Source organism: Amblyomma maculatum, chromosome 9 (assembly GCF_055883805.1).
Source record: "Amblyomma maculatum isolate TAMU_Amacu chromosome 9, ASM5588380v1, whole genome shotgun sequence".
Classification (NCBI taxonomy): Eukaryota; Metazoa; Arthropoda; class Arachnida; order Ixodida; family Ixodidae; genus Amblyomma; species Amblyomma maculatum.
This window is the reverse complement of record NC_139352.1, coordinates 59,060,463-59,088,416: the sequence shown is the minus strand read 5'-3', so window position 1 is coordinate 59,088,416 and position 27,954 is coordinate 59,060,463. Positions and strand designations below refer to the sequence as shown.

Here is a 27,954-nt window from a genome sequence, read left to right as displayed (position 1 = left end):
TGCACGCGAAGGTTACCCTCAAGAGAGAGTGTCAGATCATGGACCGCGATTTTCATCCTCGGATCTGCTAACTTTTCTTCAAGAACAAGGAATACGCCACTGCTACTCCTCGCTTTACCACCCTCAAGCCAATGGACTTGTAGAACGATTTAATAGTTTTCAAAGCACATGTTCAGCTGGCTCTGTGCGAGCAACGTGACTTACGTACTGCTATCATCGACTACCTCGGTGTGTACCGCTGTACGACACATGCCAGAACAGCAATCGCCTCAGCCATCCTGCTTCATGGCCGGATGTCTCGCACAAGACTTAACGTCATGGGCCTGCCAAATCAGTGCTTCTCAACAGATCCTACAAGAGCGCTTAAGCTCTTACGCCAGCGGCTCGAGGAGAAGCAAGCAGTACAAGCGTTATGCTGATCAGTGGTGTGGAACCAGGCATGCCAGGCACCGGGACTTTCAGATTGGAGACTATATGAGCATTCGCAATTTGACTACGATTGAGGCTAGCTGGCTGCTTGGTTTTCGAAGCCTCGAAGAGTTGTAGAGCGGCATGGTCCCGCCTCATATCTGCTGGATGATGGACGTGTGTGGCACTCGTCCAAATTTTCACCTGTTAGTCAAGCAGTCGCACAGCGCCAAACTCCATCCTCAGCTCCGGCGGCTCTCACCGACATTTTGCTGCCAACAGCTCTACACACGAGGACCGACCAGTTCACGTCCCGGAAACGTGGACCAAAGTTCAACTTCTACAACCCCACTGGGCCCAACCGCGCTTAACACCCATGCTATTGATGTTAGCCCGGACACTCCCTTTCCCTCGTGCTCTCTCCCAATATAGAACCAACAGCGGACCCTCCTCAAACCGCGTGTGCCGCAGCGGTAGCAGCGTCTACTCCTCTTCCTGCGCCCCGCAGAGTTCAGTTCAGGCGTTCAGTCGTGTCCGACTCTTCGTGACCCTATGGACCATGTCACACCACGCTTTCCGGTCTCTCACTATCTTCTTAACATCACATAGCTTCATCTGCAATGCCTCGAGAATGCCATCTAATCATCGCGTTCGCTGCCTACCCCTTCTCCGGCGACCCTCAACCTTTCCCAACATCAAATCTTTCTCCAGCGACTCCTCTCTTCTCATCAGATGACCAAAGTAGCTGAGCTTTAACTTTAGAATTTGACCCTCCAATGAGCAGTTAGGGTTTATGGTCGACAATATCAACTGATTTGATCTTCTGGCAGTCCAAGGAACTCTTAAGAGTCTTCGCCAGCACCACAATTCAAACGCGTCAATTCTTCGGCGGTCAGCCTTTTTCACAGTCCAACTCTCGCATTCATACATCCATACATCGCCCCGCAGAAGCACATGTGAAAAGAAACTTCCTGCAAGATGCAAAGACTATGTGATGAATTAGAAGACCTAAACATTCGCCAGCAATCTTTTTTTTTTCTTTTTTTTTTTAAGTGCGGGGGAAATGTGATAACGACGAAGTGTTTGTTATTGCGCGCACGCAGAGCGAGCGAGGAGGAAAAAGAATACAGAACAGCTGTAGAGCAGTCGATTGCTGCGTACTGTCTCCTTCACGATACAACAGATATGTTCGAGGTGAGCGCTGCACGGCCTGCGATCGCGCGGTGGTTGTCTGGCTACCTCTTACTCGCCCATTGGTGTTGCCTTCTATCTGGAACGTCCGAAAACCGCACATTGTGCACAATGCACTGTGGCCACGAAATTTACACATCAACGTCCCAAAATTTGTGTCGGCTGGGATCGTACCATCGAAATCGTGCTGTATCAACCACTTAGCTGCGAGTAATGCGAGGACCGAATTCTGCCTGACTTAATTCTTTTTCTTTAAACAAAGCAGCAGCAACAAGTATGAGCACTGAAAGCAGCTAAAAGGCCTGGGCAATTCCTTGCAATTTGCACTTCGCGCCTTCTTTGGTTTTGGTTTGGTTCTCGTAAGCAGTTTTGGGTTGGTTTTGATTCACCCAATTTTGTTTACATGTTTCCTAGCAGCAGATGGAAAATAAACTGTGGTGTTAATGTACGGTTATAAGAGCTAATTTGCATTTCAAAGCATTAAACCCCACAAATCAAACCATAATTAATTTAGAAGCTGCATTATGCCACCATAGCTGCATCAAGTCATGTTGCTCATCAACTTAGGACCGCCCACAACATGGCTAGCATGGCTATGGCTACGGTGAAAGCGACGAAAGTAACTGCAATCGAAACAGAAAATCGTGTTCTGCGAGCAGCTCAGCCTTAGCGCATGTGAACTTGAGTGAACTGTGCTGTGCCTTTTTACGTAGGATCCTTACATTTCCTTGCGCCGTTTTGGTGGTGCACGGACATAGAGGCACAGACGCGTTCCTCGATTGGTGCCTCAATGCATAGCCTCCTCAATTTTCAGTGTCACCGTGGTGCTCAGTGTGCATTGTTTTCTGAACCGTCGCTAGTTCTTCGTTGCTCAAGAATGGTCGGTAGATGTTTCGTTACTTATATTTGAAGCTGCTTCGTGGCGAGCCTGGGTGCCAGCAAGCTGTCGTTAAGATAGCTTTCCATGCAGACTAGTTCTTGCTCCCAACTGGCCGCATATAAACAACTGATCGCTTATGTGTGCTGCATTCCTAATATAAGTCATGGGTGCTTTACATTATTTTTGTATATCGGAGCTTGAGATGCATCTTTGTCAAGTTGCCGAAATAATTAAGTCATTCGCCTTTACAGATATTGCGCGCAATCTTGATGTTGGCTGACAGCACGGTATGTATGTTGTGTTTTTCATGCTCCGAACCGAGCTTTCTTAAAAAGAGAATAAAGTGCCGAACGTAAGAAAAAAAAAATAGAACAAATTATTAAAAATGTTCTATTTGGGTGGACAATACCGACCTCTAGAAATGAAATGCAAGTCTCAAAAGCAAGCAATCGTTGTAAACCGGCTAGTGCCTGCATGTTGGCTCTCGCAGTCAGTGCTAACGAAAGGCTAATGTTTGAAACATGTTAAGAGCCCTGAACATGGCTCTGAAAAAGGATGCTGCACCGCCCTCTCAAATTAGGATATTCTTAAACGAGTGTACATCATTTACATGAAAGTGAATTTGGTTGCTTGCATTAATGTTAAGCGAAAATGACATTTCAGAGAAGCAAAAGCATCGTTGTACCACAGTGTTCTGCATTGAATTGTCTTGATTCAAAGTGTTCTGAAGTTTTTTTGTGCTCAGCAGGCAAGCCTATCATACTAAGGGGTCGAAGTTTCAGGCTGTACTATCTTTCATAACAAGCCTAAATGCAGTATAATGAGTCGCAATAAAAGCAGTCTTGTTTAACTGCTTGGCTCAAAATTATATAAACGCCCAACAGGTTGGGAAGCATTGTAAGGTCAAACATATGCACCTGCAGGCAAATAAACAAAAGATGTGCCATCCTTACTGCAAACAAGCACCAGCTAGCAAGAGTTTAAGATCTTGTGTGATTGTGGTTAATGAACATTCTTTGTGTCCTAATTTATGCTGAAGCTGACAAGGGCTGACAAGTGAGGAGTCTGGACTGTACTGTGTATTGTTCATTTATGAATGCTCATGTTTGTTTTTTGCTGTCACTCTTTTAGTGAGAGTAAATAACACTTGGTCACTTCATTCGAATAAGTTGAGGAAAAGGTAGTGAGCTTTGGAAAGGAAAATGATCGGTATGACGTTGAGAGATAGGAAGCGGGGAGAGTAGATTAGGAAACGAACATGAGATAATGATATCATAGTTGGAGTTGAGAAGAAGAAATCGGTATAGGCAAGGGATGTAATGCAAAGGAAGGATAGCTGCTGGTCGTTAAGGGCCACAGACTGGAGTCCAATATAGGAGGCTAACATAGCAGGAGGCGGCAGAAAGTTAGGTGAGCAGGGGAGATTGGGAAGTTTGTAGGAATAAGAGGTCATAGCTGGCTCAGGACCAAGTTAATTGGAGAAATATGGGAGAGGCCTTTACCCTGCAGTGGGTGGAATCAGGTTGACACCAATGATGATGAGATACCACTTTGTCACTTCCATCACAACCAGCTATTCTTGTGGGACATTGATGTCATACTTGCTGACGAGCTAGGCAGTTGCTGCAGAGCCACGTGTGCCGTGTTGACACCTTCAAGATACTCGTCACGGTGGCCTCATTAAAGTTGTGCTCAATTTGCAAATGCAGGCACTACTCCTAAATGTTTTTGCACAAAGTGTGTCTCTTTTTGGTGTCTTGTATGAGGATCTCGAAAGTTAGCCTTTGTACAGTGCAGTGCACAGCGCTACTGGAAATGCCCAAGTCAGCTATTCCACTGAATCTCTGAGGCATATGAGAGGACTCCAAACTGCAGTAATTTGTCTGAAAAGGCATCTGATGTGGAAGCTTGTTCGTACATTGGGTGCCTTGTTCTTCCATTTTGCAGGCATCGAAGCCAGCATCATCAAGCCAGTGAACACCTGTTGGAGTTGGGAAAAGCTCTCAAAAGAATTGACTCACATCCTTCTTCTTTTTTTTTTTTTTTTTTTTGGCCAGTAACTTTATCAAAGCCTTTGTTAAATTAGAGTCTGTAAATGAAATTGTTTCACCGAGATTGACAAGCTTCAAGTGATGGACCTACACATTTCGGCAGTGTGCATGGACACTGGGACATTATTCCTGAATATTGCAGATGTCCATTTTGCTCTCTCAGCACTTTAGTTGCATGCAGCATCTACTCAAAGCAGAACACTGGAGAGAAGAGATAGTAGAGAGCGTGCAGCTATTGTTGTCACATGTCATTTTTGTTGAAGCTGACATCACTTTAGCAAGTGCTTTCTTTGCTCATTGAGTCTAGGTCTGCTATCATGTAGCCTAATGAATTGTTGCTGCAGCCAATTCATTTTTTATTCTGGAGACTTTTTTTCTCCTGGTGCATCCTTTTGGATGGATGCCTGAATGGCTGAGCATGAGTTCGCTGATTCGATTCCAGCTGTGGTGGCTGTAAATTGATGAAGGCAAACTGAAGAAAGCACTTGCACATTTAAATTTTGGTGCATATTAATGAAGCACTGGTAGCTGCAGCGTTTAGTACGATGCCTTTTTGACCAGAGTGGAGATCAGGTTTCTGAAGAATGGTTAATCGCCGCCATGTCAAATAGGTATAAGTGAAGAGCAGGGTTCTTGGACAGTGCGAAGGAAATCATTTTGTCGATACTGAGTGAGTTGGTTCTCTTAATGTAATGTGGCACTTGCATTTTGCTTTTGTTGCAGATCTCAAACCTGAAAAATGCATGCTTTACCGTCGATAAGAATTCACCGTTATCTTTCCTCTTTGCTGTCCTCTTGCTCTTGTACTGCTCTTTAACCTTACAGATGCATTTGCTGTCTCTCACAAATCCTAAGAACCTGTGGGCTCATTGAGAGGCAGAAACAAGGAAAGAAAACAAATACTTTATGTTTATTGCAGGCTGTCTTTTCAAGATGTAGAATTTAATGTGGTTCATTTCTTTTTATCTGTATGATGAAGGAGGTGGGAAGGGCATGAGAGGTAGCTCTTTGGCCTAATTTTAACATAACTTTATGCTTAGTATTCTTTCAAAAATTCCTGATGTTTAACTTTCTATCACCTTGTCATCCAATTGCCACTAAAGCCGATAAACCTCCTTCAGGTGATCCACTTTTTGTTGCTGAAGTGTCATTAATGTGCCATAAGGATGACCTATTTTTTATAGCAGTGAGCGTCTTTTCACTTGATTGATTTGTGTTCTTAAATCCTTGCACCCCGACTACTGAAGTTGGAATTGAGGCTCCCCGAAGAAAGTTTTGTATGCACTGCTAGATGGCTTGTACACAGTGGAGAGTGGTGTTAACGAAGTTCACTTCTCTTTCAGTGCTTTGCTCTAGTTTGCGATGTTTCTTTGCTATTTGCTGTGTATGCAACAGGTGCTTACAGAAGAACAGTTGCACTTTGCTGATACGGGCAAGAGCAGTTTTGTCTGCAAGTGTAATGCTGCCTCCGAATGCTTTGCTATCCGGAGAAAATTCGCATGGGGACACATGGCTGCTACTATTCCACATATATATGATTATACCACAGTGCAAAGTGCCATTGTAGGCACTAGGAAACAGGGTCTAGGGCTACGTGAAAGATCAATTTTGGAAATTGTGTCACTAATAATTCCCCCGGTTTGTCTGCTGACTGGCTTTGTGCTATTTCTTCAACGATGCTAGTGGCAACAATGTAAAGCCTACATTAAATGGCTTTAGACAATGTTTTCATCTTTGAAAGTATGCGTTAGACATTAGAGAACACGGACCATCGCTTGGTATTCACCTACGACGACCAAATAATTTATAATTGAACTTCTTTCTGGAGTCTGTTTTCATTTCGGTTTCATCAGCTAAGCGGTGGCTGTAATATGTAGTTGATGTTCAGGTAATGTGAGGCACGAAAGAGCCTGCAGTGCAGTAACTGATGTGTAGTTTTAATTCACAAAACTTGATGCAACCTGCTTCAAGAGCTGGAATGATAGCAAATGACTTATTAGCACTTATTAACTGAAGTGGCATAAACAAAATTCAGTTATAAATTATTTAGTGGTGGTATGCAGATGCCACGTGGTGATCCATGTATTCTAATCCGTTTCTCAAATGGGTGGGGCTCCATGAAGCAATTTTAGAGGTTCTGCGAACCGCCCCGCCCTCTCTGAAAAAGAAACAGATCGGATGATACCTCTTGCCTGGCTAGACAGTTCTGCAGTGTTATAAGCACTGAAGATCAAACCCAACATTTCTCAAAGCGGAAGAAACTTAAGACGAATGTGGAAACGGAGCACATGAGAGAGCGTCTACAGCTTTTGTTGATGCCGGCATCATTGAAACGAGCTCTGGCTGCACTGCTGCATGGGGTTGCTATTCGAAGTGTCTCGGGTGTGCGATGAGCAAGTGGGGCAGCGTTGGAAGGAGTTGAATCCCATCAGTGGAATGCATATCAGCACTGACATGTTGCCTCTTTCTCATGTCCTCTTCAGGCTGTGGCGCATTCGTTTATCATCAAGTGCGCATTTTTTAGAGGCCACTTTAACCTTGGCTGAATCCCAATTTCATGACCCACTCCCGGAACTGCTGTTGTAGTCCACACAAGGTCCCCCCCTCCCCTCTTGTGCCCTTTCAGTACCGAGGGGTCCCCACAACTCATACTTATTCACAAGGGGTAGCTGACACAATCATGGATGAGAATCACTGGTCTAACGCATCATTTTGAAGAAGAAAACACACAAGCAAAAGTTAGGTGTCTATATTCTTTTTTTTTCAAAGGAGCAAGGAACCTTTACATATGCAAGCACTGGTCTTCTAACAGTTGAGAAGCTGCAAGAATTCCCCTCTGTGTTCACTGATGTGGCTGCTGCTTGGTGTATTTGTCACATAATCCTTGAGGTTATGTGACAAATATGTGACATTTCTTTTTTCATTCTCATATAACAGTAGCAGCATGGTGTATTGGCTTCCACTATTTAGCTGTTTGTCATGGTAGGTAGGTTGTGATGAATTAACCGTGAGCTGGCTAGATGTTGAAACGAATCCCGTGTGTGCATTTTTGCTGCTTTTTGCTGGGAATTTGTAAGATGCCTCATCTTTAATTCTTACAGAAGGATGTGCATGCAGTGAGCGTTCTGCTTATTTCACAAACCCCCATTCGGGGTTTTATAGATTTTAAACTGTCCATTAATAACTGTGTTACCTTGGGGTCCTAGCTTCGGTGGGAAATAGCATTATGCTGTGACTTTCTTGGTATGCTAGTCACTGCAGCTTCTTATTCTTGAAATTACAGTCAGGTATTTCTACTTGCAACAGCAGCTTGATGTTATGTGCACTTTGCCAGAAATGTTTGAGTATAGCATGTTGAGTATGTTGAGGACTTTTTAGTGACTAGGTAATCTGTAGCAATCAGACCGAGTTTTTGCCGGATGTATTGAGATATTGCTAGGTATCAATGAACTGCAAGCAGTATTTAAATATATGTTTTGTCTTCCCGCTTGCTCAGTTTGTCTCTAGTGCCTGCTGTAAAGATCTTACTGAGGGCAGCTAATTCTTAGCCTTGTTCGCAGCTTTTAACACAGTTTTCTGAACCTATTTTTCTTAGTCAAACATGCGTGAAGTGTTACTGACACTGCCATCGTGATACGAGATCAAATGAGCATTATGAGCACTTTTGTCTTTTTCATGTGCACGAGCGGCATTAATTGTGTCATGTGGCAGCGTGCATGAGTGAGAACATGGGGTATTTTTCGGTGCAGGTCCTGTCATCCCTCACCTTGAAGACAGTCAATCTCAGGGACAAAGCCTTCATACCGAAGTGCAGCTGTTGCGGTGCCCCGAGTGCAGCTTTTTCACAAATTCCGCCATGGACATGGACAGCCACCTGAGAATGCACACTGACGAACGCCCCTTCCAGTGTGCCCACTGTGGCCGGAGGTTCAAGCGGACATCGCACCTGGTGGCACACAACCTCACCCACACGGGTGAAAAGCCATTCTTCTGCCAGCTATGCCCGGAGACTTTCACCCAGAAGGCGAGCTTAGTGAGACATATGCGAGAGCATGCGGATAAGAGACGGTTTCGCTGCCGCTTTTGCTCAATGGCCTTCGCTCGTGGGTACCTGCTGACGTACCATGAAATGAAAAAGCATGGAAGGGACAGTGCGCTTTTATAAAGCTATGGCTATTTTATCAACATTCAGGAAGTGCCTTAGTAAAGTATTCCTGTGGTCATATGGCATGGAAAGTGTAGGCTTAAGGCTCAGTTATAGAACTGAGCGGCATGTACTTTTGATTTATTCTGGAGATACAGATACCATTTAGATTATTGAACTGATGCAAGAGAACTTACCGTGACCTTTCAATACAAAGCATATTAATTGCATTTCTGCACTTTGCATTTTGAGCTGTATTTTTCATAAAATATTTGAATTGCGTATGCTGCATTTTATTTTTTATTTTTCCTGCACTTAATCCTGCAATAATTCTTAAAAATTCTGGCCTCTGATACATTTTCATTTATTTTTGGTACTAGCTCCAAGAGATTGTGAAGGATTATGTGCTGTAGATTAAGCAAGAGTTGTCTCACCTACAAGATCACTCTGTAGATATTACCATGATGTGGAGGAATGTAAATTATGTTTGGGGACACATCGTTCCTTTTAACGTGAAAGCATATCTTGTTTCATGAGTGGCATTGAGAACAATTATGGACTGAGCGTGTCTGCACGAACTGTCAATAGATAAAAAAAACTCTTTGCCACGATTGGAGCTTCCTAGGCCCAGGCACGAGGGCACTAAACTATCGCCGCTGATTATCATGCCTTGAATAAAACTAACATACAGTCGTGTTGTGCAGTAAACATTGTCGTTTTCATCGAGTTCCAACTGCAACACACTCTCCTGCTGTGCAGTGAACATTGTTGTCTTCATGAAGTTCCATCTGCGCTGCTCCTTCGTATTACCTAGGTAAATATGCCATACACATACTCTGGATTATTGAAAGGGAAATGGCCATCTGTAATTGGAGGGTAGACTTGAACAAGGAATTGATCTGTTTGCAGGGTGTAAGGCAGTTTTAGCTGAGTTATGATTGGTATGCACTTCATGCTGGTGCCTGTTTCTGGCAGGGTGCATTGAGCACTATATGTAAAAAGAAAAACAAACAAATAAAAATCAATTGTTGTGCAAATCAGTTCTACTTCAACAAACAATTTCTTTCCATTTGCCTGGTTTGCTTACACTGCTAATCGCTTTCCCTGATAAGCGGCAGACAGCATGAGAGCAAATTTCCAGTAACCACCGCAACATGCTCTGTGCAGGTATGCAAAACTACAGTATTGTTGGCAGTTCGCTGTGCCGCCAGTCGGCCAGCCGCACACAAATGTGGAGAGCAGTGCGGATTGCCATTTCACCATCTTTGATCTCCATTTTCTCCAACTGCTGGCCTTTATGCACCCTTATGCGTTTTTTTTGCTTCGAGTCTCGTGTGCCGCACTGGTATTCTGTGAAGGGTTGGGTGGGGGTGGGGGGCAGGTGCATGCGTTGGGTTGTATTTGAAGTGATCAGTTCAGTTCAGTCGTTCAGTCGTGTCCGACTCTTCGTGACCCTATGGACCATGTCACGCCACGCTTTCCGGTCTCTCACTATCTTCCTAACATCACATAACTTCATCTGCAGTGCCTCGAGGATGCCATCTAACCATCGCGTTCGCTGCCTGCCCCTTCTCCGGCGACCTTCAACCTTTCCCAACATCAAATCTTTCTCCAGCTGCTCCTCTGTGATGCCTTTATTTAAAGACCAATTTATACGTAGCAGTATATGGTAACATATTTTTTTTATATGTTTATTGAACTTTCTTGTGTTGCTGAAGGAAAGGTAGTTGTTTTACACTTGTAGTTTAAGTTCCGCACAGCTGTTTTTGAACGTATGTAAATTATAAATTAAATTCAGTTGTACGCATCACTTTGAGTCAGCAGATGAGAACTTAGTGAAATATTTTTGTGACATAATAGAGAGAATTGCAAGCATTGTATGACTGTAATATTCAGTAAGGCGCTTATTTGTACTCATGCAAACAACATATATAGTATTGAGTATTGATGTGCCACTGACTAGTCATTGTGTGTGAACACCTGAATTTTTTTATTTTTTTTTTTATAGTGTGCAGTGCATTTGCTTCACTTGTTTGTTGCACCTTACATTTTATAATAATGTGCTGTTGTGTTCTTAGTGCTGAAATCTTGTAACTACATGGTTTCATAATATATTTTGTCATTGGCCTCTCCTGAGTCTCCTCCCATCTTGTCCTCCTGTGCAGTATCCCAAAAAAAGGACTGTTCAAGGGATTGTGCATAAATAGAAATAATGGATATGGTAACCACAGATATAATATGTTTAGTGACCGTTTTCGTTGCCTTCAAGGCAAGAATAACGTTTGAGCATGTATAGGTCATGATGGAAACGAGGGACCATTCTTAAATTCCACAGACATATTTGGGAACCATAGCATTGAAATTTTTGTTTTTGCTTTTGTGGGATATTTTATTTTGTGGTGCTTTGGCTTGCGTGTGATATCTTTCATTAGCCCAGTAGTGCAACCATATGAGAAAAAAGCTTAGCATGGTAGACCATTCAAACTTGTAAGCAGTGTCCTTTGCATAGGTACTGGCTTGAACAGCAAGAACTAAAGTTGTCTACTTTGCTGTAGGCTTTTGCATTTTTTTTTTGTTGTATCTTTTTTTTTTTTTTTTTTTTTGTTATTTGCATTTGCTCGAGTTGACCTCTATTGATGGAGCCTGTTGTTTTGCAGATACTGTGCGTTGTGTGCTGGTGTTTTTTGTTTCGTTCTTGAGCTGTATATTGGTTCAAACATCTGTGTTTATTCACGGAGTTGACTGTACGCTTGGCCTTCTTCCTGTTTCTGAGGAAATGTCAAAAACATGCATAGACATAAGCTGGCTGTGATCCATTTTTTCAGAAGTTTCATTTCGTTGCCTCATGTATTCGAAACTTTGACTTGCAGGATTGGGCCCCCTGCTGGATTATACTGATCTGACGTGCTAGTTAATCTCTGTACATCCGCTAATCTTTTTAATCCATCTAGATGAATTTTTGGTGCAGATTAAGGTGTTTGCTTGTAGATTAACATGCATCAGTGGGTATGATTAATAATATATCTTGTTATGGTAAACCAGTGGGAGGTACTCGAACGTATTGTAAGTGAGATGACCGATGTATAGCATATAATGAATGTAGAACTTAATCATCACAGCAGAAAAAATTATTTGGAAAAGGTGACGCAATGGGGGAATCACAGGAAAATCTAGAACTTATTTTTGGCTGGAAAAGAAGTATGTAGTAAGTGGCAGGGGGGTGCAGAGTGTCAGTCTGCTGAAGCTTACATAGAGAGGAGCGGCATGTAAAAAGTGCCTGAAAGAAATTGACAAGCTTGAGATGTGCCCTTTTAGTGCTCATTTTTCATTTGTCATTTTCATACTTTTTGGAAACGCCAATTTATTTTGCAGCGCATTGTGCAAGGGGTCTTCAGCAACATTACTGATGCTTCTCCGACGAGCAGAGTTGGCTTTCACTGATGCCAGTTAGTGTATGCCTCAGATTTGAGTGAACGATATGCCACCCTTCATGGTGCAGGCTTCTATGCAGTACGTGACAGTCTTGGCATGCCACTCGGAGCAGGCAGATCTGGCCAAGGGCAGCTGCTGCACTGTGCAACGTGCAGCTACACCACAGTGCGCCGCAGTCACATGCAGTACCACCAGAGGGCGCACACTGGTGAACGCCCCCACCTGTGCAGCTACTGCAACAAGGGCTTCGTGAAGAAGTGCCACCTGGTGACGCACATCCGCATTCACACAGGCGAGAAGCCCTACAAGTGCCACATGTGCCCTATGGCCTTCACGCAGAAGATAACCCTCGTTGCACACTTGCGAGCTCACACAGGCGAGAAGCCGTTTCGCTGCCACTTCTGCCCCAAGGCATTTGCTCTTGCATCCAAAATGAGGTACCACGAAGAGAAGAACCACGGAGGAAGGAGCACTGCTCCATAAACTGTGGGTGGATCCTGCCAGCAGGTTTTGTGCAAGGAATGGATCTGCCATTTTGTCAGCATGGAGGATTGCCCAAAACCAGGGTGTTCTCTGAGTACTGTGTCATGTGGTGGTGCCCTTGCGAGGGCGAGCTTTTTACATTTCTCTATGGTACCGGCATACAGGCGTCTTACTAAGCTTAATCGGTACATGTGTAGAAGATGGTTTAAGTGTGTATAAGATGAGCCATCTTGTAGGCAGAAGCAAAAAATGACAGATTAAGGCCGCAACATTGCGAAGTTGCTACATTTGTGATTTAACAATGTGGACAGACAAGATAAAACACAAAGCATGCTGTATGCTGTATCCCTCTTTTCCGCATGCCATGTCAAATTTGTTGTCAAGTGTCGTATGAAAAGACCCAAGCTTAACCTTATGGTTTGGTTTGGTTTAGTTTATAAGGTTTGCTTTGTGGTGTATTTTTAAAATGTGTGTTATTGATAAGTTGGCATGATTTTCTGGGTGCCATGGCACTTACTACAGTTAGAGGGCTTTGGTGCTGCTCGCTGCCATCTATGTTTACGGTGGGGCTGTTTTCATCACAGCCACCAAGATATTATTGCCAGTAGCCATATTTTACCGTGTATGGACAATGGCTGTAATGAATACTGCTACTGGGCTTCGAAGTCTTATTTCTAGTAGATATCTAAAAACTCAAGGTAACTCAATAAGCCCAAAAGTGGCACCTCTTGACTGAGCAATTGATGTTTTTGCCCTGAGAAGGGCTTCTTGCATTATGCGCACCCTTTTACATTTGACATTTTTTGCATTGGCTATAGATAATAAAATATGAAGTAATATGGCTACATGTGTACTAATAGAATATAATTATGCACTGATTTAGGCTACATTTTCTCAAAATAGTATTGGAAATTGTATGTTGGATGCAACTTGTCTTCCCATTTGCGCTTGCAGTCTCTGCTTGTGATGCCATTGACCTGCATTGAAAGGATTGGCAATGCAGGGCTGATTGTAATATGCAAGCACTGGCTTGTCCTTAATGTGAGGAAAGCAGCTTGTTTTGTGGCCATGAAACCCCATTATCTGAACTTGCTGCATGAGACAATCTTTTTTATTCAGTGATGTTGCAGTTTAATTAAAGTTACATGCATTCTGAGCAGAAATTTCCTAATAATTGGAAGGCACAAGTCTGGGCAATGGTTAATTTGAATAAGTCACGTGGCTGACATGCCGTAGATGGCAAAGCATACGGGTGCAGCGACTCACCTCCATCTCACAGGGAACGGCCTCACATCATTTGTCATACTAACCATTCTTGGCGCTGTCTGACCATCTGCATATCACTTTCACAGCAAGCAAGGGTGACTGTTGACTTAGTGCCTGCCACTCCCCTGCCTTTCACTCTTGCCTCTCTTTTCTTTCCTGCATATCAGTTGTGGTAGTGGATCACTAAGTTTTGACAAGCACGGCAAACTGGCACTTTAGTGTGCCAACACACATAGCGGGCTGCTGCAGGTCTATCACATGCACTAAATGCTGGGCGGCTGCATATTTGCAAAAATGTCTAGCGCGTGCAAACACATGTCCATTGCAAGGCTGAATGCAGAGCATCAGCCCTTTGTTCAGTTGAGCTTTCTTTTATTTCAGCTCCCCGTAATGCTTTGTTCCACTTGAGTCTGAAATTTCGAACTTTGACTGTACAAGTATAGCTTTCCAGATTATTAAAAAAAAAATATTGTGCAAGCGTCAGCTAACTGGTGCTGCTGCACCGGAATGGAATGCGAAGGAGAGGAGAAAGCACTGCGAAGGCAAAGGCATGCCCAGAATTCCTGGTGCTGAAGTGAGCGTCATCTAGTAGGTTGTGCTGATTAATGCAAGGTAACTGCTGCCAATCACTGTCTGTTATGCTTCAGAGCCCCAAGAAGCTGCAACTAATTGCATTCATCCACTGCAATTAATGGGGGCTAAATTAATGAGGTTTGAAAGTCTCGGATGTCGTGCAGAACAAACAGCCGGCAGCCGCCGCCTCAGCCGTCAACCACCACCTTGCAGTGTCGCTGGCCACTGCGCCTTTCATGGCACTAGTTTGGCTCTATGCATTCTTCCATGGTTTTATCTGGATTTTCCTCCTCCCAATTTTAGAGGTGTGCAGTCGTGCAACTATGTCACCCTGTCGCGGGGACGTTTCTTTGGCCTTGTGCCAGGCTGCCCAGATGGTAGTTTAAATTATCTGTGATGGAATGGACTCACATTTGGATTAACAGGCTTTTTTATACATAGACTTCTATGAAGCTTAGCTGGACCAAGTAGTGCAGTTGTGATTATTGAGTTGAATTAACAAACTTTCACTGTATATGAAGAAAAATTCATCCTAATGCAATGTTATAACCTGGGACCAGCGCCAATATGGGCAGGCAGTCTATAACCAAGCTAACCAGGGAGGTTGGAGCAGATCTGTATTAAGGGAGTAATTGCTGGATATTATTTAAAACAAACGCTCTAGAGATGCTACTTGCAAATGAGCCAGAGTCTACCATCGTGCTTGCAACGTTACGTGTTTCCACCAGTCCAGATCTATAAACACTCAGCTGGTGGACGACAACAAGAAAAACGTTATTGGAACTTGACCGTAAAACTTGCTTCTCAGGGCTTGTGTTGAACGAAGCAGAACAGCGAAGTACACAAGGCTCTTTCTAGCAGCATGACTAATGCGCAGGCTCCTTCCCTCTCCCAATCTCTCCTTCGCCTCGACACCACTGCACCTGGAAATGGACGCTCGCATTATAATATTAAATGCCTGGAAGGCCGTACTTTTTATATTTGCACATGTGGCTAATTTGTGGTGTATTTGCTAATGTGAACTTTAATGTGATCACTACTCCTAATTTTATCTTGATTTTGTCTGCGTGCTATAACATAATGCGTTCTGTTCAACTTGAGAATTGTCTGTGATGGCAGCATCGTTATACATTCTGGTAAATAAAAGATGAGCGAGTTAACATCAGATATGGCTCCTGTTTTCTCAGTTTGCAATGTCATTTCTCAATCCCCTGTTCCGGGAAAACATTCTCTTAGATGTGTGTGTGTGTGTGATTTTCTTTTTTTCCAATTTTTCGCTGCAACTTGTTGGCGACTTTTGCTGTGCCCCCTTGTCTGAAAGCCTTCGCAATCCACGCAACTAGTATCTACTTATGTTATAAGCCCCATTGGTGATGTCAGAGTTTTTAAGAGTTATGTGTGGCTGCAGTGCCTTGAGGTCACATCATTTCTGAACATTAATAAAGCAGTGTCAAGTACCTCTTGCCAGCCAGGTCACTGCAGGTTTCTCTTTCCTGCAATTGTCAGCAGAGATTTCTATATCCAACAGCAGCTCGGTGTATCTGTGTGCATCATGCTAGACAGGTATATTTGAACACATAAAATAGCTTTGTGGTTAGGATACCTCTGCTTGTTAGACTGCAGTTTTGCTGCATACAGCAGATATGCGGGTCATCAAAATCAAGAGCTACATTTCGGTGGCTCTTGGGCAAGTTAAAGCCTCGTGTGTAAAATTGCGTTCGGAGTGTGTGCTGCTTTGTAGTGAGAGCCGATTGCTGGCACTTGTGAGCAGCCATCTAGTGCAGCCATTGTGCCAAGCAGTTCAAACAGAGCAAAGGATAACCGATGGTCGCTTAGGGTAACAAACTGGATTCCAAGGGAAGAAAAGCGTAGCAGGGGGCGGCAGAAAGTTAGTTGGGCGGATGAGGTTAAGACGTTGGCAAGGGTCAAGTGGGTGCAGCTAGCACAGAACCGGGTTAATTAGAGAAATATGGGAGAGGCCTTTGCCCTACAGTGGGTATAGTCAGGCTGCTGCTGATGATGATGAAACATCCAAATAAATGACCAATCTGCATTCATTTTGACGAGAAGCTCTTTCGATGCCGGCTTCCTGCCACAGTTGTGCAGTGGTTAGGGAGCTTGACTGCTGTGCCCAAGGATGCAGGATCGAATTTCGGCCGCAGCAGCCACTTTTCGATGGAAGCAGAAAGCTAGATACCCGTATGCGGTGTAATGTCAGTGCACTTTCAAGAACCCCAGGTGGTCAAAATGTTCGAAGCCCTTCACTACGGCGCCTCTTCATAGCCTGAGTCGGTTCAGGTCTTTAAATCCAATAAACCAAACCTTATGATGCCAGCCGTACCTTATGGCCTTCTCTTGTAAGGTGTACTTGACATTTGCTTGTTAGTACTCACTGAAAAATGAAACCAACGTGAAGCTGATCTAGTGGCTGGAGATGCTAGCAACCTGTGGTTATTTGTTTCTTTTGCACATGCTTTTTGTGACAAATGCCAGCCATAAAGAGAGCTATGAGTGGGAAAATAGTGGAAAGTCAGTTATCTTTCTCAGCATACAAGTAATGCGATAAAAGAGCATTCCCATTGGGTGGAAGTGTCAAGTTGGGTACACATCCCCTTTGTTTGGGATCACTTCACACGTTTTCTGCTGCCTGCTATCTATCTCAGGCATGTAGTTATGCACATAATTTGGCACAAGCCAAGTTTTAAAAAGGGCAGACATAACCCTCGGTTAAAAACTGAAAGCTTAGTGGCACACACTCTTCAATGTTTAGATGGTTAGCACCTTAATGAATAGCGCCATGAGCTGAACCACTCTTTATAGTGTGGAATAACTTGAGGATGATTCAGCATTCTATGGAAAGCATACTACTTCTAGAGATAAGAATGCAACATGAATTAAAAAGTAAACCCAGTAATATTTAGCAAAAATTTTAAAGATATTGGCTATGTTGGACGTGTACTGCCATGAGAGGTTAACTTTTGTTCTGTTGTCTCTTTCCGTCACAGTGCCTATAATTGCACGTGCGACTTTTCAAGATTTTTTTTTTTTCAAAGCATCTAGGGCTGTTTTCACGAAATGAGTATTGTCGGGTTCATTTAAAATTCCTGCTAAACAGAATGGCAAGGTCATTTCATGTCCAGAAAAAAAAAAATTTCAATTCTTGTGAAGGTGGTCTTGATGAAGTTCTAGGCAGGCCTAGGAAGTAGTCTGATGCTGTCACTGACATGGCAGAATGTTATAATACTATAGGGCACCGTATGCAAGTTTTCATTGCAGAAAGGGCTTCAGACAATAATTGATTTGTGCATAAATGTTATCTAGAAGAGTAGCGCTACCATTTTGCAAGTGCAAAAGCATGTAGTGTGCTTGAATTTACTGAAAGTTCTCGGGCTATTTATGTTGATTTTTTTAAAATGTGAGTGTAACTGGAATTTCGATTTTTGTTCATAGTAAAATCTCCATGCCAGAAAGGGTATAGTAGCAGAATGGATAGCTGGAGGAAAGAGATGACCAGGTGTGGCTGGAAGTTAAGTGTGGAGCTGAAGGCAAACGCGAGTGGTGCAGCATTCATAATCTGGCCATTAGTCTCATTTTGCTCTGGAATCTGAAAAACCTTGGCCTTTGCCACATTATTTTATGTGCCGAGTGCGAAGAACACAGTAGGTGAAGCAAAAATTGCTTGAAAGTAGGGCTGAGATTTCCTCTGTTTGAAGCCTGTAATGCTATTCTCTTAATACCCACATTAGTTTATATTCATGGCTGTGGTGAACTGATGTGTAGATTGTTTTTTTTTGCTAGCTTTGGGAGCTCTCCCACTGTGTATAAGAGGCAGTTTTCAATGCTTATGGCTGTGTTAACTGCACTTTTACTCTCTGTTTGTAAAACAATAGTCTGCTTGGTAATTTAAATTTTGCAATCATTTACAAATGTGTCTGACGTCATCTGCGTTCTGAAGTGTCCACTGAGTGAACATGTCCACTTTGGTCCACGCCTGTTGGTTGGAGACCCAAGCACAGAACAATGGATGATCAGTCTTTCTTCTTATTATATTAGCTGAAATTGGGCCTGGCATTGCACAAATAATTGTGATACAAAGTGAATATCATACGAATAGTTTATTTGGGTCTACTAAATGCCGTTATCACTAAAGTGTTGAGAAGCAGCAGGAGCGTATGCCCAGTTGAAGCTAAGCCTATGAAGATAAGTGAACTTAATGGCCACTTCCACAGTACAACTCTGAACACAAAATTGCTTGCTTTCCTTAAAACTGAACAGTTATGCATCATGCATCAATTTTAAGGCAGCAGATGCTTATTGTATTATTTGCGGCATGAGCTATAAGGGGTGTCATATAGGAGGGTTCTCGATAGTTTCGACTAGCTAAGGTACTTTTACATGCTCTGACATCGCACAGTATGTGGGAACCTTGCGTTTCACCTGCTTCAAAATGCGGTCGTTGCAGCTGGAATCGAGTATGAGTCTCCCAGCTAAATAGTATAGTGCCTTGACTACTGGGTAACTCTGGTAGGGCTTGTTAACAGAAGACAGTGTTGTACTTCAGTAGCATGGTTTATCCTGAGAGAGAGATTAGCCTTCAGAGTTGCCGATAGGTGTGCGCGTCATTTTTCTATGAATGTGCACCACTTTAACTTTGCAGGTTGGATTGCCATACATGACAAGCATGTCCTGCCACTTGGGAGATAGGAGTCTTGGTACAAGAGAGCTGCTGATCTATAATGTGTGCAACTACACCACTACACATCGTGGTCATGTGTGGTGCCACCGGAGGACATACATGGGTGAAAAGTTCACGTTCATGTGCAGCTACCGTGGCAAGGGCTTTGGGAGGGAGTCCCACCTGATGATGCATATGCGCATTCACACAGGCGAGAAGCCATTTGAGTGCAGCCCATTCTCGATGGCTTTCATGCAGAAGAATGCCCATGTAGAGCACTTGCGATTGCACATGTGGAGAGACCATTCCAGTCCTGCTTCTTCTTTTAGAGCATTTGCTTGCTGGGACCAAAAATGAGGTCCCATGAAGAGAAGTGCCATGTAGCAAGGAGCGCTATTCTGTAATTGCCGACATCTCGTGCTAACGTTTGGCAGGGAAATCCAATGGTGGCAGGTTTTGTATAACACTACCTTGCTGCTGTTCAGCCTGCATGAAGCTTGGCTGTTGTCTGAGATTAAGCACACAATTCGGCATGGGCCATATCTCATACTTTGTCCTGCGGTTGTGCCTATCATTTTTTCTGAACGAGGTGCTCTTAGTGTTTTCCTGTAGCCTCATTGCACATGCTATGGAGCCATAAATGAGAGTGAGAGTGGGTTAGGAGGATAACGTGGCATAGGGAAGGGGACTGTGGGAGTTATCTAACAACTGTATGCATTTTGTATGAGTAGATATCATGAACACTTCAAGAAAGGGAAACAAAAAAAATGATGTTGTCATCAACAGTTAGTAGCAATGAAGTGGCACTAGTGGATTGAGAAAATGTTGGTTTGAATTGCCTAGCTAAGTAGTATCATCGCCCTGTTGAGAATGATACAAAATGAATGGCACACTTCTTAAAAGTGCTTTAAATCATTACCGTGACTTTTTTTTTTTTTTTTGCTGGTTTATCTCGCAATTAGTTTGTTGCCATTGTTGTACAAGACTTTGTTGCTGCTGTGCGTCTTTGATAGTGATGTAGCACTATGTTGTTTTACTGGAAGTGTATGGAAGGCTGATTTCGGGAGTTTTCTGAAAATTAATTCTTCTGCTTCTGCTTGTCCATTGATTTATACTATGTGCTATCTCTCTCCCCACATGATGCCAATTGGGGCTCCATGCTGGCCATGTAACAGAGAAATCACAATATGAAGCTGCTGTAAATATGAAATCACTGACTTGTTTTAAATTACATATAAAGAAGCGCAAGTTCGTTTTGTTGTCACGATTGTCATTGTTGTGACTGCTGCTTTGCATATTTGATCATGTAGAGCAACCCTTGAATGGGTCACAGCTGCTGTTTTCTTTGTCTTCCACATTTGACGGCCTGTGTTGTATCATTATGCTTTTGGGTTGTCCTTAATGGCGTGTTGTGAGAAAGTTGTGAGAAATACAGTTGATGTATTTTCCCTTTTGCTAACTTGAAGCTGAAGTATTGAACAAAATAGCAAGCAGAGAATAGTATTTAAAAAATGAGAAGGGTTCAACATTGCTGAACCGAATGTGAAGCATTAGCTGTGGGTAACCGAGCATTCTTCTTCCTCTTCTTCATATTCTTCTTCTTCGTCTTCTTTGTCTCTTTTTCTTCTTCCGTCTTCTGCTTCTTCTTGTAGCTACGCCTCTTCACGACTTCACGACGTAGCTGCCACCACCAAAGGTCTCGCTTTGGCTGTCATAGTGTTGCTTTCGCAAAAAAAAAAAAAAAAAAGAGATAGTTGTATCAATCCTGTATGAACACAGGTACAAGGTTTTGCAGTTCTTTGTTGCATGTAAACTCGGGTGTTGGTGATTTTGGAAGTAGCAGTACAGTTTGATATTACTATAGGTACTCCATTACAGTTCCTTTATGTTGAAAATTATATGTGATACATGTTTTGGTGTTTATTTTCATGCTGTTTTTGATGAGTAACTATGCAAGTGAACTGACACTCGTGACACTTGTTATCACTGGCAGTTGTGGGGCATATTTCATGAATGATATGTCCATCTCAATTGGGGAATTGAAAACCTGTGTGTCCATATATGCATAGTTGTTTCGTACTTGCATTCTTAAGAGACACTTGTGTTCATTCTCAAAAAGGAAAGTTCGTCGTTTGCTGCTTCATAGTCTAGTGAACATTCTGTGTATTTTAGGCAGTTTATGTAATGTTATAGAAATCATTGTAATGTTATAGAAATCATTGTAATGTTATAGAAATCATAAATCAAGTTTGGGCTAGTTATCTAGTGTTCAGTGTAACATAAACAAAGCGAAACGCCTGCGTCATCTCATCTTTCGTTTTTGTTTTGCGTTATGCATTCTGTATGTATTATGTTGTAATGTGTGTGCATATATATGTCTTCATTCTGCATTCTGTATGTATTATGTTGTAATGTGTGTGCATATATATGTATTGTTTCCTTGTAATATGTATTGCTGTAACGAAGGAATTCATTGAGATGCCTTATCCATTTGGTATGGTAGAAATTAACGGTGCATGATAGGGTTGTTAGTGCAATTCTTGTTTATGAATGCAACTGTGTGTAAAATACTTGTTTATTAGGTTTATTTTTATTATTTTTTAATGCCTCATCACTGCTATGTGCTTGCTTGTCCAACATGGTGATAAAGGTTGTTGACAGTAATTCAGAGTTCTGTTTTATGTCAGTCCTTATTTGTCTTAGTGTTACTTTGTTTGCCTCGTTTGTCTGTAGCTTTTAATCAAGGCTTTTGAAAATGTATTCAAAGTCGTTTGAAAAGGCTTTGTTACAGGTGCATTTAGCTAGAGATATTGTCAAACTTTATTGCGGACATTGAGAAAAATTTCATCCAACTATTTTTCTCACTAAAAAGTGATTTGCTGTCTCTTTTCGGCTAGTTCGTTCAAACTGTTGACATTTCCTGAAAAAGATTTGCTACTGTTTGAAGTTAGTGGGATGCAGGATAGCATTTGGGATCTACGACCAAACATTGGTACAAATGCATGCATTTTACTTAGACATCGGCCACTGATAGCAGCATTTGCATTAATTTTTTGCTTTGTAAAAGCGTCATTTTTGATGAGGGTTCATTTTTTTAAATTATTAGTGCGTAAAGTCTCAATACACTACCTTTTTGGTTTTGGCTCAGAAGTAGGGGGAGCTTGTGTTTCTATTGTTCCGCCACTTTGCAGAGCCAAACAGTGATCAGGGATGTGTCATAAATTCGTAAGCTAACCTGTAGTGTCTTCCATGGTCCAGGCCCTGTCAGCACAGGCACCAGAGGGCGCACAACATTGGGGAAAAACTTGCGCCCCGGAAGGCTGTTGCTGCGGTGTCCCAAGTGCAGCTACACCTCGAATCTCGTGACCAGCATGAGGAACCACCTGATGATGCACACCAGTGGAGGCCCCCTCACAACTGAAGCCACTGTAAAAAGATCATCGTTCAGATGAGAAACCTTGGTACCACATGGGCGAGGAGGGATGTAGTGTCACCTGTATGAATGAGCAGATTTGTGAGTATAATTGCATTCAGGTGAAAGGTTGTTCCAGCATTGCCTTTGCGCAGTGGCATTCATGCTGAGGTTTTAGTTGACTCACCACATAAAAGAAAAATCAGAATGCATAGATAGAGAGCCAGCGTTTCATTAAACTTGCAATGCCTTGTGCTGATGTTCATCAACAATAGGCATTGCCAGAAGCTGCTTTTTGTTTACTGTACTATCTGGTACCCTTTTGACCAACAACAAATATGTAATTATAGCTGATTGATTCTTGTGAAGAGTCTTGCTTTTATAACCTTGTAAGCTGGCCATCGGCATATGAGTTGACGAGATACTTAAGTACCACACCTTTTCTTACAGCACGCTCTCGCATTGCTGTGTGCGGGCAAAGGCAAAGTTTGTTTTGTATGGTGCATTTTAACTGATCTGAAAAAAATTACCAGTGTGCTCTTGAAATTTGTTTTGGTATTATTTGTTGTTGGTCTTCATTGAATGGAGTAAAAGGACCGTGGCAGTTATGGTTACTCTTCCAGTTATTTCATATTACCTAAATAGATGTCTGAAAGTGAGTTTTGTAGTAGTTTCATTTCCACTGTTGTGCCTTCCAGTAAGTTAAGGAAACATGGCTCTGAAGTGTTTTCAGCATTTGCACTATAAACGCTAAATGAAGGGATGTGTACCATTGCTCTTGACCAAGTTTTTTTCCTGCTCTGCTTGCTGTTTTGAATTTAATACCCATTAGTGGTTACTAATGAATTATTTACCTGTCATTCATTAATGCATTTTCGGTCTTCAGTGTTAGAGCTATAGTTAAGTTGTCATATATTCCTACATGATGGTGAGGTTTGCATTTATTAATCGGCTATTTCATGATATTCTAGCCACTTGTGACATTCTAGCAGTATCTTTATTTTATTTCTGAACACAGAAATGAAATTGCTTGGGTTCAAGCGAGATGATACTGATACGAGACAGAGTAATAAGGCAAATTGAATTAATTGCTAGGCAGATATAAATGAAGTCTGTAACCACTTGCACAACTTTTACTTAAAATTGAAAAATTTGTTTGCTGTAATATCTCTGTGCAAAGCAAAGAAAACAACTTGTACAACACTTAAAACATACAAACTTTTTTGCTGTAAATATGTCTGTGTAAAGCAGAGAAATCCATGAATTATATGCTCTACTACCGAACTTTGTTGCACAACCTTCATTGATTCTTGTGCTCTATATTTTATGCACTTGGATGGCTCGTCATTTGTCTTTAATCACTCGTATTTATAATTACATGTACATAAATTCTGGCACAATTTCAGGCCATAAAAGAGCATAGGTTCTTCACTAATGCACATAACTCACATGTTGGTCGGTTGCAGTTGTTAGTGCACATTATGGTTGTACTTTTTCCAAGTTGTGCTGATGGTTAAAACTTATACCGTGCAAACAATTTTTCAGCTGGACAGAGGTCTTGCTTGTGCATTTAAAAACTTGGTTCAAAGATGTTGCCAGTTTCATGTCGTGATTCATGCTGTGGTGTACCTTCACCTGTGATCTTTCTTATTTGATCATTTTTTGAGGTAAAAACTACTTACGCAGTGCAGAATGTAACTGATGACGCTGCAGACCAAATAAGTGAAGTGCATCCTGACTTTTAATTCCTCGTGTTCACTTTCGTGATGACTGTCATTGTTGCATCTGTTGTTTCATTGGTATTGTCGAGATGTTATGCCGTTGTGCACTTCCCTCCATTTTTGTATGATGTTATACTGTCGTGTTTTCTTCCATTTTTGTAATGCATGCTATAATGAACTGTTGTATACTTCCTGATAATTAAAGAATAATAGAGCTCTTTTTGCACCAGGCTCCTGTCCTGTCTGTTCTTTGTGCATTATTTATTCATATTTAATTATCTTCATTTTCTTGAACCTTGTACTATTGGACTCTGTCCAAAATTTTAATGGAAGTTTATATTGTATGTTAGTGTAGTCATGGCTTTAAGAGCTACTGACAGTTTTCAGGAGCGGCCTTCAGAGCTGCAGCTATCGTTACACCACGCTGTGGTGTTAGAATGTGCTGAGGAAACATAGTGATCACATTGTGCTTACCGGATGAAACAGTTTCTCAATGTATGCGTGCCCGTGGATCAAGAATTTTGTGGTTGAAGTGCCTGAATTTAGCTGAATGTCCCTTGCTTTAATTTAAAAATCTACGGAGTCTTTTGTCAGGCAGTCTTGCACACAACACTGGCAACCATCCACAGACAATTGTACTGCAAGCACATTTTGTGGCGAACTTTGTACACAAATGGCTTGTTTGTTATTGTATTTCTTTCTTTCTTGCTTCTATTACTGACCATTCAAGGGCATAAAAAAGTTTCAAATAAGTTCTAGCATATGTGTCTGATGGTATTTTTAATTCTGGTAAAAATAAAACATAATGCTTTTCTTATGTATATAAGAATGAATTAGGAACTTTTTTAGCCAGGTCAACATATAACCCCTGAAAAAAAAAGACAATCACTAACATCCATTCATCTGTTTTGAAAATCGAACAGAAAACGAGAAAGAAATTGTTAGACACCAGCTAAATGTTCTACAAACGGTAGTCATGCACTTTATGAATGCATTTTCTCTCCTTTTCTAGGCCTGGAATGACCCCCCCAACCTTGTGACTCATTTCCTGCCTGTCGTGGTTATGATACTCTGTATGTAAACACAAAAATCTTTGGTGTGCATTGTGTTCTCTTGAAATTTCAAGTTTTTCCACATTGACTTGTGTTTGTTTTCTGTGGAATGGCAAATGAGGCACACTGCAGTAAGGGCTTGTTCACTTTCAACTGCCTTTGAATAAAAGCTTGAGACGGAGAAAAACTTTACTAGCTCTGAAGAGAACTCGATGTTGAGGTCAGCGGGCAAATCTTTTAGTCCAGTGTTCCAGCGGCCATGGCTGTAATGCATGCCCAGTTGAACAACTGGACATGGTCGCCCAGGTCTCCACTGGACAGAGCAGCCTCCCACTGCTCCGATATGGAACTTTGTTATGTGTGGGACTGGTGGAATTTTCTGACAGCCCCATGTTGTGTGGTATAGTGGTAAAATGTGCAATATTTGTTATTCCCCTAAGCTCTGACTGTCATATCAGATGTTCTAACTCATGCCTATTTCTTGGCTTCCATATTGCCCTAACACTGGTCAAAACACATTGGGTGAAAGATGGCCTTTTGGCTGGTTTTTAAGCATAGCAAATTTTTAGTCTGAAGACTGAAAATAGTGTTCAAAGTAATAATCGAGAATCCCCTTTGCTCTTCATACCAGAATACATTTGCCTGTAAGGGAGTTGCAAAGGCTTCAGCCTGGTTTGACCCTTCACTCTCGCTGTACACCTGCTATTGAAGAGCTGTCGAATTTGAGGTGCTTGGTTGATGTTAAAGTTGACAATGGGTATCATCAATAGTTATTTTGATATTCCTCGTGCTTTGCTACTTGTTCACTTGTGTTTCTCGTTCAGAAGAAGTTGCCTTAGCAAAGCTGGCTGTCTGGCAGCCTAATGCGTGTTGAAATGTTTCTCACCAATATTTTTTTTTCATGAAGTGTTTTGTATGTGGAGTGCGATATTGTAATTCATGGAGTACATTTTATAATTTAAACAGAATTTCTGCCAACTTCTATTTGCAAATTGAAGTCCTTTATAACTTGTATGTTCATTGAAACCCATACTTTATTTCTTTTTCAAAACTGACTTTTCTCTGTTTCATTCATTGTCTTTTAATGCATGTGTGCTAGTAGTGCGTGCGACTGGCTCAGGAGTGTCGTGACGGTGCAATTAACTATTTGCTAGCTTACAGCCTCAGAGGCTACCGAGGCCCCATCTAAGCAAACAGGCAGGGGTTATGCTCTGAATTGAGTTAATGTACGCTGTCTCTTGTGGTGCAGGATTTGTTGGCCCGCTTCGCATATGTGGCTCACTTCCTGGACAGAAGTTACCTGCTGGAAAGCGACTGCTCCGGTGCCCTATATGCAGCTACACAACAGCTTTCCACAGAAGCATGAAGGATCACCAGAGGAAACACACGGGCGAGCGCCCATTCCAGTGCAGCTACTGTGGCAAAGCATTTGGCCAGAGGGGCAACCTGGCGACGCACCTTCGAATTCACACTGGCGAGAAGCCATTCCAGTGCCATTTTTGCACCATGGCCTTCACGCAGAAGGTGAACCTTGCGACCCACATGCGAACTCACACAGGCGAAAGACCTTTCCAGTGCCGCTTTTGCCCGATGGCATACGCACACAGGTCACAGCACAAAAAGCATGAGGAGCTGCATACAAGGAATGCTGGTGTTTTAGAAACTGCGCCAGCCCTGACATAATCCTCAGGTGGCCAAAGGTGGATCCTCCACCTTGCACTCTCTTGTGACGATTGTCGACAGGGCACACCTTCCGTCAAAAGTTTAGACCCAGGGAGTTGCTTCCAAGCCACGCCGGTGACTAGCAATATGTTCCCAGTGTTCGTCTCTCCTGAAGGCAAGATCTTTGATGCTGCCCTCACCAATGCCTAGGACTTCCACGAATGCCAAAGGAGCTCTACTACATAGCATACGACAAATCTGCTGGCCTCTAAACTTTTGACAGACGCTGTACCAGTCACTTAAGAGAGTGCAGCAGCACAGTTTTATTGTCAGTATTATGTGTTTTAATTTGCCCTACAATGTGGCATGAGGTAATGCATTCTTTTTACAAAGCAGATGAGCCTAGTGACATAAATGTGAATCGAATGTAGGTGGATACCTTACTTCCTGTAGCCTTTTTATAACAGGGCCTATCACCGGTTAACTAATTGTGATCTGAATATGCAGACAGTATCCGGGTCCTCTGCAAGCTGTATAAGTGACCGCTGTACTTACATGGGGTATGGAGATGGGCAAGTTCCTCACTTTCTGAAAATAAAGGCATTTACTTATGGTAAACAAACACCAACTGAGGCTTCTGCTTGTCCACATCCCCCTCCCCAAGTGCTTCAAGGTGGCATTACAGTGCCTAATACATAAAGTACCTTGGCAGCTACCAGCCAAGCTATTTCATTTCATCAATTTGTTAAAAAAAAAGGACAGCCCTATACAGCCGCCCAAATACCACCATATAATATATATGTGCACATCCAGTCAGGATATCTAAAGGTCCCTGATGGCACATTTAAGGGATCAGTAGATGATGATGGTGATGTGAAAACTGGCCTGATATCTGGCATGAGTTCACATGTGTGCACTTCTGGGCTAATAATGGCAGTGGAGTCTTCCTTAGGTCATTTCTCTTGGGAGCTTACAGGTGAATGCAAACAACAAATGGTTTTGTC

The 27,954-nt window shown here is 42.4% G+C and overlaps 1 protein-coding gene across 1 annotated transcript in view; it reads left to right on the top strand.

The window, feature by feature from the left end:
• LOC146179134 (uncharacterized) overlaps positions 1–27,572 on the top strand; it is a 64,166-nt gene extending 36,594 nt beyond the window's left edge. The window contains exons 6-12 of the mRNA XM_084580125.1: positions 1,592–1,602; positions 8,256–8,689; positions 12,122–12,575; positions 19,060–19,433; positions 25,249–25,309; positions 25,569–25,688; positions 26,538–27,572. Of these exons, the coding sequence (XP_084436251.1) occupies positions 1,592–1,602; positions 8,256–8,689; positions 12,122–12,575; positions 19,060–19,433; positions 25,249–25,309; positions 25,569–25,688; positions 26,538–26,971 (1,888 nt within the window). The 3' untranslated portion in view covers positions 26,972–27,572. The remainder of the gene's footprint in view (positions 1–1,591; positions 1,603–8,255; positions 8,690–12,121; positions 12,576–19,059; positions 19,434–25,248; positions 25,310–25,568; positions 25,689–26,537) is intronic.
• The last annotated feature ends 382 nt before the right edge of the window (positions 27,573–27,954 follow it).